The 13,699-nt window shown below is 44.9% G+C and overlaps 1 protein-coding gene across 3 annotated transcripts in view; it reads left to right on the forward strand.

Annotated features, from left to right (window-relative positions):
• The window catches only part of GNAO1 (G protein subunit alpha o1), a 312,517-nt gene that overhangs the window by 261,858 nt on the left and 36,960 nt on the right, over nt 1-13,699 (forward strand). Inside the window, exons 7-8 of one of the 3 annotated variants that reach the window (XM_034788553.1) lie at nt 1,045-1,198; nt 6,539-8,293. The exons of the other annotated variants lie outside the window; for them this stretch is intronic. Of the exons in view, the coding sequence (XP_034644444.1) occupies nt 1,045-1,198; nt 6,539-6,726 (342 nt within the window). The 3' untranslated portion in view covers nt 6,727-8,293. Of the gene's footprint in view, nt 1-1,044; nt 1,199-6,538; nt 8,294-13,699 lie in introns of those variants that run through there. 3 annotated transcript variants of the gene reach the window in all.

Below are 13,699 nucleotides of genomic sequence, written 5' to 3' on the forward strand. Positions count from 1 at the left end.
AGATTTTGAGAGACCCACCAAATTTGGCAGGTATGAAGCTTCTCTTGAACCGAGAAAAATGAGTTAAGAGTTGAAAGCAGCAGGGGAACATGACACTACTGGTTGACTTTGCCGTGAGCTCCTTCCACCACCATAGACCACGTGGCGGACTTTGCAACTTCCTAACCAATACATTTAATTTCGTTTGTTTTATCTGTTTCTGTATCTTTTTGTCGTTGCATGACCTATAACTAAAAAGCTGCCTTCCCCCTGTGTGTGTATTTGAATGCGTGGTTCCTTTATTGGCAAACAAGCTAATGTTCTTCCGTGAGGCATGAGCTAACATCAATGGGTTAATTGCTGACTTGTAGTTTGGTTGTTCTTAGGTACCTTCTTCTTAGGTACCTTCTGTCATAGGGTTTTTTTTCCCCCTTCTTTCTCATTTTCTTAAATTTTTTTTTTTGCTAGACACTTTTTGTTGAGCCATCTTCCAAAGAAACCCCCACTAAAAAAAAAGCAAACCCACTAAACAAAATAACAAAACAAGGCAAAGGTCACGTCAAGGTCAATAACGAGAAGATGTCACCTTGCTGTCTGCTTCCAACTCTGGATTAATTCAAGGATCTCACCAGTCCTTGGTTAATGTATCCAACCAACTGTGTGCCATACACACACAACAATGAAGTGAAAAATTTTAACAAGAACATTTTAGAAAATCTGCATGACCTGCACCTACACATAGATCTCACCAAAGGGCAGAAGTAGCTTCCCCCTACATGCATGGTGCATGATCATTTATATGAGCTGAAATCCTGTAAACTATACTCTATGCAAAATAAACAGCTCTATGTAATGAAATGCCCTTGTTACTAACTGTATGTCAAATATCATAGGGATTGCATCTGTGTATGTATATGTTCACCTGTATGTATACATAAATTTATTACATATACTGTAGTTTTTATTTTTTTTCCTCCTCAATTTAGATATTTTAGATTTCCCTACATGTTGAACACCACGCGGTCACCGTCTTTAGCCTGATATGCTCTCTCCTTTATATTGCAGAACCGCATGCATGAATCATTGAAGCTGTTTGACAGCATCTGTAACAACAAATGGTTCACAGACACATCCATCATCCTCTTTCTAAACAAGAAGGACATATTTGAGAAGAAAATTAAGAAATCTCCATTGACTATCTGCTTTCCAGAGTACACAGGTAATGAGAAACTAGGGTTCCTTTTTAAACCATGTGCACACCAATGCCCAGCAAAGAGACAGGTGGCTCAGGGTAATGGGATATCCAGCTTTTCAAATCGAAGTTGTTGGTTTTTAAGGTACATCTCAGGCAATGATGATAAAGGGGCCAATCCTGCAACCCTTAGGCAAAACTCCCGTTGACTTCAAGTGGACGTTTTCTTTGAATAAAGGCCGCAGAATCAGTTCCCAGCAGCTTCCACTGTTTGACAGCTGATCAGTGAGTGGCCCATGTAAAATGTGTTGATTGGTTTAAGCCAAGTCCCTAGGGGACAAGTCATCACTATCACTAAAATAACCCCAATTGCCACTAGCTGACCTGTTGTTGGCAGTTTCAGAGGGAAGGTCACGGCCTGAATGAGCATGGAGATGGTACTCGGCTCCCGCCTCTAGAAGCTCCCGCCTCTTGAGGCTCATTGGTTGGGCAATTTGGCAGAGGTTTGAAGAACCTGTCCTGTTTGTGAATAAGTGGTTGTATAACCACTTGGGAATAGGACACCTCTCGTGAGCACTGTGATTCCCCAGAAAAGACTCAACTGGCTTATTAACCAACAGATAAAAAAGTAATTGCAGCTTGTTGGATACACAGTATAGAAGACACATGCCATGCCATTGACAAATAAAGCCAATGAGTCCATAGCACAAAGCCACTCCATTTCCCCTGATTCAGGTAGCCAACTCCGTTTTCATATGCCGGGCATTAATAATTATAATACCAATACCTGGCTCTTATGTAGTGCTTTTCATCAGGAGATTGTGTGTTATGCAGGAGGGCAGACTAGGTGATCTAATGGGCCCTTCTTGCCTTAAAATCTACAAATCGCAAAGCATTTTGCAAAGGAGGTCAGTATAATTGTCCCCAATTAACAGATAGGGAAACTGAGGCACAGAGCACTGAAGTGACTGCCCAAGGTCACTTAGCAGACCAGTAGCAGAATCAGTGCTCGTTCAGTGCTCTATCCACTAGGCCGCACTGCCTCCAGGTTGCTGCTGCAGTAGCCCACTGGTGAGTGTGTTACAGGTCCCTCTCTAACCCAGTCCTCAGAGGATATGCGTTGTTACAGCCACCAGTCACAGAGCTGGAGCTCTTTAGCTCAGCCCGTAGCAGATTGTCACTCGTGCTCTGGAGGTCCCCAGCGTCAGTCGGGGCAGTTGTCCTGCTGATACTGAGCCCTTTGATGCAGATGTGCTTAATATTAAATGAAGATGGACATTAGCTTATCCTGGAGATCAGCACTGAAGTGCTGCAACAGAACAGCATGCAGGAAGCGCCTCTTTTGTCTGACTGCCTCACATCTGACCTGTTGATGATTGGCAACGCTTCCTCCTGCAAAGTCGGTGGTTGCGCTCTGCTGCTCCACTCCATATCTCACTGTCTTCCACAAACCTTCATTAAAATTCCAAGCCGGCATAAAAATCAACTTTTACAGTAATGAATTATTGAGTGTTGCTGGAGACATCCGGCTGAATCAAGCTGACAGACAGAAAGGCAGATCTCTTTGTCAGTCAGCGTGGTTGCGAATCGAGTGTACCAAGAGCATCACAGTTCTGGGGCATGCCAACAAATTACAAAACAGAGCTGAGCACTTGATTCCCACCATGAATGGGCAGAGAGAATCTCTCATTCCTTCGCTGTGCCAAACGGTACATTAATATTGAGCTGAACTGCCCCCTTTGTGACTGACGAGAAATTCTGCAGCTTACTCTCAGAGAAGGATCAGATATTTATTTGGGGATGGAGGTGGTGAGATACAGGAAAGAATCCAGCCAGTAGATAAAGCTAGTTATCTCGCTAACTAAACATTTCAGCCAACAAAGCTCAAAGTCCATCGGGGCAATTTTGAATGAACTTCTAAGGTGATTATGAATGTTTAGGCATATTGTAGAATGACTTACGTTGCCACAGAAATGCCCCCCTCTTAAGGAATTCTTATAGCTATTTCTAATTACATGGCGATGCCGATAGTAGGGAAATTAGAACAGAATAGAACTTAGTTTTATAGAGAGTCTTTCATGCTAAAGGAATCTCAATACAGGAACGAATTAGATACTGTCAAGGCTCCTTCCCCACTCTGAACTTTAGGGTACAGATGTGGGGGCCTGCATGAAAACTTCTAAGCTTAACTACCAGCTTAGATCTGGTCCGCTGCCACCACTCCCAGTGGGCTAACTCCCTTCCCTGGGTAGCCTTGAGAGACTCTTCCACCAACTCCTTGGTGAATACAGATCCAAAACCCCTAGGATCTTAAAACAAGAAGGAATTAATCATTCCCCCCTTCCCTTTCCCCCCACCAATTCCTGGTGAGTCCAGATCAATCCCCTTGGATCTTAGAACAAGGAAAAATCAATCAGGTTCTCAAAAAGAAGGCTTTTAATTAAAGAAAAAGGTAAAAATTAAAGAAAAAGGTAAAAATCATCTCTGTAAAATCAGGATGGAAAATAACTTTAAGTTTGATTGCCCTGTAAAGAGCCCAGAGGACTCCCCTCTAGCCTTAGGTTCAAAGTTACAGCAAACAGAGGTAAACACCCTAGCAAAAGGGACATTTACAAGTTGAGAAAACAAAGATAAAACTAACACGCCTTGCCTGGCTGTTTACTTACAAGTTTGAAATATGAGAGACTTGTTCAGAAAGATTTGGAGAGCCTGGATTGACGTCTGGTCCCTCTTAGTCCCAAGAGCGAACAACCCCCAAAACAAAGAGCACAAACAAAAGCCTTCCCCCAACCAAGATTTGAAAGTATCTTGTCCCCTTATTGGTCCTTTGGGTCAGGTGTCAGCCAGGTTACCTGAGCTTCTTAACCCTTTACAGGTAAAAGGATTTTGGAGTCTCTGGCCAGGAGGGATTTTATAGTATTGTACACAGGAGGGCTGTTACCCTTCCCTTTATAGTTATGACAGATACTAATGGCTAGATTGTCTGTGGCTGCTCAGGCCTCCACCAACTAAGAGGGAGGAAGACAAATGTGGCTGTAAGCCTTCTTGTAGCATCCCAAGTCTGGGCCTGGGTGGGAACCATGCCAGTCCCTCTCAGAACTTAGAGGACCCTCAAGACTGTTCTAAATTGCACCAGTCACTCACAGCCTCGAGGCACTTTTCTGGCAGCTGGGAACTGCCAGGAGGTAAGGGAACCTCAGCCACACTCCTTTTTGCCATCCGCAGCCCCTGTGCCAGCAGCCAGGAGACGAATGGCATAGGAGTCAGGACATTGGTTCTACGTGACCATGTTAACATCTTGCTAGAAGGTAGGCACCTTGCTCAGGACCCAATTCAACAATGCACCTAAATATGTGCTTCACTTTAAGCACATGTTTTGGGATTTAAGCACATGCTTGAAGTTAAGCTCAGGCTTCAGTGCTTTGCTGAACTGGGACTTTAGGGCCAAAGTGAAGATGTGGCCGAGAGAAGCTTATTCGTGTCCTCAAACATTCATCTCGCAAATGCCACAGAAAACAACCCACCAAAGAAACACCTGCAAGTTGGCCTTGTGGCATGGTGAACAAGCAATGTTCAAACGGAAGGGGGCTCTGCTGCTACATAATTCATTGAGGAGCGTAGAAATCAAACAAGGGGGTTTTAAGATCAAGAGTTGGTTACACAAAATGCTTTTATTACAATGAAGATCCAAATGTGTATTAGTTCTGCTGACTGGCACAGAACTATTAGAAGAATGCGTCCACAAAGGGGCCGTTGTATTCTAAGGCACTGTCAGTTTCTTTCTCCTTAATTTACCCATGCTTTCAACTAATCCACAATCCTTGGTAAAGCCGTGACAGGGTGACGTGGGCACATTTGATCATGAGTCACAATACTTTATCCCCTATTGCCCTCAGTGGGAGTCCAGTGGCTACTTCCTTCTGCATCTTACTAACAAGTTTTCTTTTTATAAAAAAATGCACATATTTTTATTGGCACAAACAAAACCAAAACCTATGGTCAGTCCTGCAAGCCTTACAGAGGCCCCGATTCAGCAGTCTGTCTCTGCCCAGCATTATACATAAGCACATGCTCAACTTTAAGCACATGCTTAAGTTCCATTGAATTCATTAACTTGTTTAAGTGCTTTATTGAATCAGACCTTTAGCCCCTGCTCAAGCAAGGCCCTTCTCTGACAACATGTAATAATAGTTCACATTTATAAAGCACCTTCAATCCAGAAGGAACCCTGAGTGCTTCACTGACTCGAAACAGTGGAATTATTCCTCTCCACCCCTGCCCAGCAATGAAATGCAGTTACCTCTGGGAGTTAGTGAAATTGCTGTTTGACAATACACAGCCGCAGTATACTGCGACACACCAGTTCAGGACAAGAAATCAAGACTATTGTATCCAAGTTCACGTCCAAGTGGAAATGTACATCCAAATAATGTAATTATCTAACATAGAATCTGGCCAGCAAAAGAATGAAAAAATAACGTTTATTATTTTCTGCACACTCCTGCTTCTATTTAAAACAAAATCTGTAGAAGCAAATAATAGGCTTTTGTCACAGACATTTGGCTAGGGAAGAGGTGTAAACCCTTGTGATTTATTTGACACAATCTTAGCTCTATTTCTGCAAGCAGATGTCACTGCAGTGATGATGAACAATTTCTGGAACTGATTGAAAAATGGGAAATTTGGGGGTGAAAATTCATCCACTTTTTCATTGACATTTTAAACGTGAATGACATTTTTCCACAGAAATTTTGAATTCTTTTGACCAGCTATAGAGAAGGTGGAAAAAAAAAATGGGTTGAATTTTTCATGAACATTTTTGCAAACAATTCATCCTGGCTTTGAAATTGGAAACGTTGATTAAAAATGTTGTCAAAAAAATCAAAATTTGGAAAACATTGGCCAGCTCGAATCGCGTCCACTTTTCTGGATAATCACTGCCCTTTGGCAAGATTATACAGAATTCCTTCTGCTTCCCTCTTTAAAATGACTTCAATGCTCATTGCCCTCAACCTCTATGCCACCCACTATCCTGTCCATTTTACTTTCATGCACGATCGTACAAGGTACCAGTAATCCAGAAAGAAAATGTCATTGGGATCACACAGTGGAATGGTGTCACAGTCAGGAAAGCATCTGCTCCCATGCTAATTTTACATCAGTGTAACCCTGTTATCTTCACTGTTGCAAGTGAGAGGAGGGTCAGACCCATAGATTGTTGCTTAGGGTACCCAGAAAGAACTAGCCATGTTAGAACAATGATACAATGCTACTAAATTCCCATTGCCTTCAATTGAAGCAGATTTGGGCCCGATGTTTGGGACTGTTTTAAAGCGTGCTTTCCTTTCTTCTTGGATTCTCTCATAGGCTCTAACTCTTTCACCGAAGCCGTGTCCTACATCCAATCTCAGTACGAGAGCAAGAACAAGTCCCCCAACAAGGAGATCTACACGCACATCACCTGTGCCACTGACACCAACAACATCCAGTTTGTCTTTGATGCTGTTACGGATGTCATCATCGCCAACAACCTGCGTGGATGCGGACTCTACTAAACCCCTCTCGCTGCTCTCCCCACGCTCTCCAGGAAACGCTCTCCCATTCAGGTGGAAGGGTTGCTCCATTTTTTTCCTCCAAAAGATGAAGATGAAGAAATTACATAAATCCCCCCCCCTCCAACCCCCCCAGAACCTTTGCAGAAAATTCTGCTTTCCCCAGGTCTCTCTCCCTCCCCTCCCCACCCCTTTTTTTTAATCCCCTCTATGTCTCTTTCCATGATTCAGTTTTAGGATTGGCAGCCAGTGTTCATGATACTGTAGTGCGGACTAATAGAGCCACTAAAAATGTATTTCAACTACCAAAAAAGGCTCATTTTAAAAAAGAAAAGTCAATTTTTCAAAGCCTTAAAAATATTTGGCATCAAAGTAGCACTTTCTTTGTAAACTTGAGGGATATTTTTAATTCTCATTATTTTTCTTTTTTTCTTTCATTCTTTTTGGAAGCTCCAAATGCACAGCATTGACTTTGGAGGCACATTCTGGCTCCAATTTCTATCCCAAAGCTGAAAAGATCAGGTTAGGTGGAGTTCTGAAATTTTGCTGAGACGGGGAAGGGCAAAAGTTTGAACGGTTAAAACAGACCGACTGAGAATTGCTGGTGTCTTTTACTAAGAAAGACACAGTAACAGAAGCTACTAAGCATTGTCTAAAGGCCTTTGTTGCCAATAACAGTTTTACCTCACGCTTTCAAAATTAATGTTGAAAATATTTCTCTAGCATGTTTTCAATAACCCATTTGTTACGCTAAGTCTAACCTTGTTCTCTTTGCTTGATAGTACAGAGCTACTGTACTGTAAGTGGGCAGTTTCTGGGCATTCATGTTAACAACACTCATGGAATGAGACATTAGTGGCAAGAACTGTCCTGCACAAAGGTTTTGAGTAGTGTACATTTCCTAGTCTAGCTAAAGGAGTACGGATGTGGATGGAGTCATTCCTCAGAAGGGAGAGAGAGAGAGAGAGAGAGAGAGTGTGGGTGTCGGACTGGCAGGCATCAAGGGGCACTTTAAAGGTCCCTCAGAGGTGACCAAGGCGCAAGAGACATTGGGATCAATTTCCGCCTGCATCTGAGCTCTGTTAAATGCAGGGTTCTCTAGGAGCTAGTTAAGACTTCCTGATGCAGTGCCAGCCTGGCCCAAACTTATGCCATTGGCCTAAGGGCCCTGAGGGGTTTTAGGCCAGCAGAAGATTAGCATGGAGAAGGCATGCCCCACCATGCCCTCTCCCCTCTCCTATGTGGGTGCAGGGGAAGGTGGCTGGCAAAGGACCCATCTGTGCCAGGTTTGCATTAGCAGGAAGTTTCCCTTCTCAAAGGGACATTTCTAAATGAAATCCGTCCACTTTGCCCTACATGAGCAGTACAAAGTGTACAGAGCAGACCAGAGACTGTGGCCCACAACCAGAAGTAAGCATCCCATCTCTGGCCCCATAGGGGGTTGGGGGGATGCCATAATTCAGTCTCTTTTGGGACACCAGGTTTTCTAAGGCTAGGCATGAGTACGTGTGTGTGTGTGCGTGGTGGGGGGCGGAAATCAGCCTGCTTTGTGCGTTGAGCATGTGTGTGTGTGTGTGTGTGTGTGTGTGTGTGTGTGTGTGTGTGTGTGCGCGCGCGCGCACAATGCAGGAGAACCCATATTTTACAAAGGTCTCGGGGGCCACCCAGAATCTTCAGAAAGTTTCACAAAAGCAAATTTCAGATTTCTAGAGGATTTTGAACTCAGGACCAGATACCAGCTTTGGCAAACACAAATGTAGCTATTAAGTGTTCAGAAAATCAGAGTTTACCTGCTTATGTTCACACGCACGCAAACATTCCCTTTGTATTTAACAGCAAACATTCACCTATAGCTGTGGTGGAGATTTACGGCAAAGTTTTCAAAAGCACCTAAGTGACTTAGGGGCCTATGTCCCATTTTCAAAAGTAACTTAGGGCCAGATTTTTAAAGATACTGATAGGCTTCTAGAAGGATTTTCATCCCACTTCATTGGGAGTTAGGCACATACATGCTTTTGAAAATCACACTAAGCACCTAGCTGCATCTTTAGGTGCCTAAATGCCTTTAAAATTAGGGTCCTAAATACTTAGCTTCTTCAGCAATACCAGAAACATGCAGTTCACTTGTGCTGTTGCTTACCAATGTCCCCAGGAAAAGCAATACTAGATTTTTGTGGAACATCTTTCAATTTTCCTTAATGATGGGCCTTGAATTAGAAAAATAATTTACAGCTGCTTGTGGGGTACCTAGCAGTTCCTCAGAAAAGCATTCTTTATTGCTTTTCTCAGTTGGCTAGTGGATACCTCACTTTGATTGGTTCTTTCAGTTTAAGTGGTGAGGGGTCAAATATTCAAACCCCATGGAGTGGGACAGCAAAGACTGATGTGATACTAGAATGCTGTAACTGCTGGTAGCTGTCAGGACTGAAATTGGTGATGGGCCAAAGGAGGTCATTTCGGATGCGGGGGTGTTCAGATCCCAGGATTGAGTTTAGTCCATGGTAGAGATAACGGCCAACCGCAACGTTTGGATATGGATCCAAATTGTCCCACAGATCGGTAGTGTTCAGCTCTGGGATTCTGTGTGGGGCTCATGTCACACACCTCTATACGTGGATGTGCACAGGTGCATGCAGCCATTTTTAAAGATCCCTTTTCAGTGTCATGTTTTAACCACATAGATGATGCTATGGGTTGTTGATACACTAATGCAATTTTCTTAGGGAAATGCGGGTAGGGAGCTGATGCGATCAGCGTGATGGAGCAGGAAGGGAATGTGAGAGCAGGGGAGGATGGAGAGAAGGAGAGGCAGGGGGCAAGGGTGAAGGGTGTGGAGAAGACGGGCTTGCAGGAGTGGAGGGGAAGGGAAGGGCACTGGTGATGATCAGGAGAACAAAGACTGGGGCCACTGAGGGGAAAGCAGATGAGGGGGGTGATACGTCAACAGCTTGTTGGAGTTGCCGGGGTGCTGTAGTGCAGGGGGATCTGCTGAATTTGTACTGCTGAGGTGATGGCCGTGGCTTGAGGCCTCTGGAGGGGAAGGTTTCAAGCTCTGCCCCAGAAGGCCTTCTGGAGGCCCTAGTGGTGGCTCTGTGAGGAGGGCACCTGCTGGGTCCCACTGCTCTTAGGCCAGGCACAGGGGCTCATGGGAGCAAGTAGGGAGGACCATGCTGACCCTTAACTCTTTACTTTATTTTACATGTGTACCCATAGGCCTGCCCATGAGCCTCATGTATGTGACCCGTCCCGGAAGTCTCTGGCCTGGGTTACGGTCTAGCGCGATCACATTGGTCTTCATACAGAGAGAGCTGATGATTGTCTGAACAGGATACTATCAAAATATTTTTCACGTTTTTTTAAATGTTCTTTTTCCTCTCCATTTATACCAGTGTTTCTCAAACTGGGGTTGCCGCTTGTGTAGGGAAAGCCCCTGGCGGGCCAGGCCGGTTTGTTTACCTGCCCCGTCCGCAGGTGCGGCCGATCGCAGCTCCCACTGGCTGCGGTTCACTGCTCCGAGCCAATGGGAGCCACTGGAAGCGGCATGGGCCAAGGGACTTACTGGCCGCCGCTTCCAGCAGCTCCCATTGGAGCAGCGAACCGCGGTCAGCGGGAGCCGCGATCGGCCGGACCTGCGGATGGGGCAGGTAAACAAACCGGCCCGGCCCGCCAGGGGCTTTCCCTGGCCCCAGTTTGAGAAACCCTGATTTATACTAACTACAAAGGGCCAAACTCTTTCCTTAAATAGCAAGAACCAGATCAAACCTGTACTACTTCACAAGCTCTAAACGCCGGCTTCTCTACCAGACCCAAGCACGCCCTGCCTTCGAAGACAGTCATAATATAGTATGGTTACAGCTACACACCACCATGTTTAGCGCTATATAAATGCCACAGCAGGGAGACACATATGAATGCGAAGAAGCTTGGGAGATCTAGCATTCTTTCTGTGGGTCCTGGCACGAATGTTGTACTTGTATCTCGTGTGGCCTGAGATTTCCCTGGGGCACTCTGGAGTATCTCCAACACTGATAAGACCTGGATTTTCATACAACTTGTGTCCCCAAACCCAGAAAAGATAATGCCAGACCTGACTGACCTGCACAACAGAGCAAGTAGGGTACTGTTTGGGTTCAGGATGTAGGAGTCAGTGAAAGAAACAAGTATGGCAGGAGGGGACGGTCGGGGAGGAAGGGGCTGGCGTTGGGAACAGAAACGTAAGGTCGGGAGAAAGGAGACGGATCTGGTTGAGGTGGCAGGAAGGCGGGGATGAGGAGAAGAGTGATACTGGGAGGGCTGGAGAAGATTCACAATCTGGGAAGATTTAGATCTTCCAGGTGAACAAAAAAGTGCGCATAGGATATCTGTGTGACTAAAACCGCACCAATAGTTTATCCTGATAGTGTCCTCCGGCTGCATTAAGTTACCAGGCATCACCTTCTTATAAAAGCAGGATAGCAGTTACCCTATACCATTATATCAGAGCTTACACTAGTATAAAGCTGTATAAATGATAATCAAGTAGTGCTAAATTATTAAATAATATCTGTCATTTTATAGTCAAGCCTCACTGCCTGCAGGGCAGGTATCTGCAATAGCAGCGGGAGCAGTTCCATTGTACTGTAGGGTTGTCCTGGCTCATCACTGCCGAAGGGGAATAGCCTTCTTTCTCCCCACTCTGTAATAGCAATGTTCAGCCTGGAACTCAAAATAACTCCCCAGGGGACAGCCTTCATGAAGAGTCAGCCAGTGCGTTTAGTATTCCTGTGCCAACCTTTGAACCTCAGTTGGAGGAATCATGGAGTAGATCCTTGTGTAAATCTTTGCAGGATCGGGGCCTAACGTATCCCTGTGAAATCCATGGCAGTAGAGTTAAGCAAGTGGGTGCAGGTTCAGGGCCATAGTGGGCAATGTGAAAAACAGATCAACTACAGGGAAGCTTCATAGAGTTTAGAGCCAGAAGGGACCCCGTTAAGACCGCCAAAACAAATGGGCCATGCTGACTTCTTGGCTATATGCCACTGATTTCAGTGAGGTTGTACAAGGGAAAATTAAAATTTGGCAGCAGCTACAGATAAAATGAAAGCTAACTAATGAGCTCAATTCCTTGCCTTCCTGTTCAAGACGACATACAATGGGAATCTGGGGGCCCCTCTTCCAGTGGAAGGCTTTTGGGGGCCAGGAAGCAGGAATTTTCCTGCACCCGCCCCCAACTCCTCCATCCCCTCTCAGTGGTCAACTAATTACATGCAGTGTTGCCAATTTAGTCATTTTCCAATGCCCCTCTTCCCCCCGGGGATAAATTCAATCACCCTTTCTAATTTCAATTCTTGAGGAAAGTACTGCCAGGAAATAAGTCTGCATGGTCCAAAAAGACCACCACCGCTCTCTGGTTTTCAGAGGTGATTTGGCAGATGAGGGTGGCAGGGATTTGCCCTTGGACAAATTAATTTGTACTGATTTCTAAAATCTGGGCCAAAAATCTGAATATGACATTCAGTACATAGCGCTCCGCACTTGTGCTGATGACTAATGTGAAGGAGATGCATATAATTTAAAGAACAGAGCTATGAAATAACATCCATTTACCTAAAAATGTATAGATAGCTACTGGGGCATACACACACATGCCTATATATAAAACTATTTAGCACAAAGTGAAATGCCAAACATACATAGCATAGAACACCAAAGACTTTATCTCATTACAGCTGGCAAGAAAAGCGTTAGACTTCATTGAAGTTTAACAGAATCAGCTACTCAGTAGCACATACAATTTGGGGCCTTTTTATTTTTCTTTGCTGGGGTACAGTATTATCCCTGTTTAATAAGTATAGTAATGAATCTGTGTTGTTATTCAAGATGGCTCTGAGGCATAGGGCCTAATTCTCCACTGCCCTGCACCTTGTGTAGTCAATTACACCTGTGCGGTGAGTGTCAGTTGTGGCCAATCTGATTGATAGCATTTTGCGCTGCTGTAAATGACATTGTGACATGCAGGGCAATGGAGTGTCAGGCCATGGAATTCTTATCTGGAATTAGATCCAGATCCAAACCTCTACAAAGATTTAGGGGTTTTCATGTACAGTGTTCTGGATCAGACTAATCTCTCCTGTAGTTTTTTTTACAGTGTAGCAAATGATGTGTGTGTCATGTAATCAGCATGGATTGATCTCCAGGGGCTGAATCCTGACTCAGAATTCATTCAGGCAAAATTTCCAATGAACTTCATGGGGGATTTTGCTTGAGAAAGTTGTCAATAAAGACTGCCGGATTTGGTCCTGGTTAATACAGGAGTCTGTAATGAACACTATATTCAAAAGGATTTTTAAAAGAGATTTAAAACCAGAGCAAGTTGGGGGAGAAAAAAAAAAAATACACCACCCAACAGCCTACCTCAAGAAACAATTAACCCAATGTGGTCCCATTTCAGTCTCTCCCATATTTGTACCTATGCATTTCTGCTTTGCATACACACATGGATGAATGCATACACAATATGAAAATTTGCATACTTGTATGGCTGGAGACCTAATTAGTCACATGCAGGTGTATCCAGTGGTGAGCTGGAGCCGGTTCGCAGGAATTTAAATTTAGAAGCCCTTTTAGAACCGGTTGTTCCACGCAGGACAACTGGTTCTAAAAGGGCTTTTAAATTTAACAACTGGTAAAGCTCTAGCTCCCCGGCCCCAGCTCATCTCTGCTTCCTCGGCTCCTCCCCTGAACGCTCTGACCCCCTTCTCCTCCCCCTCCCCTGCTTCCCGCGAATCAGATGTTCGCAAAGTAAGCTGGGGCGGGGGGGCGCAAGGAGGGCTCCAGGGAGGCGCGGCCCAGCCCAGTCCTGCCCCGGCGGAGAGACTTCAGCCCAGCCCCAGTCCGACCTCCAGCGCGCAGGGAGGAGGTGTTGGAAGAGGGCAGAATTCAGGGGGGGGGATGGGGTTGGGGCGGTCAGAGGGCAGGGAACAGGGGGGATTGAATG

This window comes from Trachemys scripta, chromosome 13, assembly GCF_013100865.1.
Source record: "Trachemys scripta elegans isolate TJP31775 chromosome 13, CAS_Tse_1.0, whole genome shotgun sequence".
In the NCBI taxonomy this organism is placed as follows: Eukaryota; Metazoa; Chordata; order Testudines; family Emydidae; genus Trachemys; species Trachemys scripta.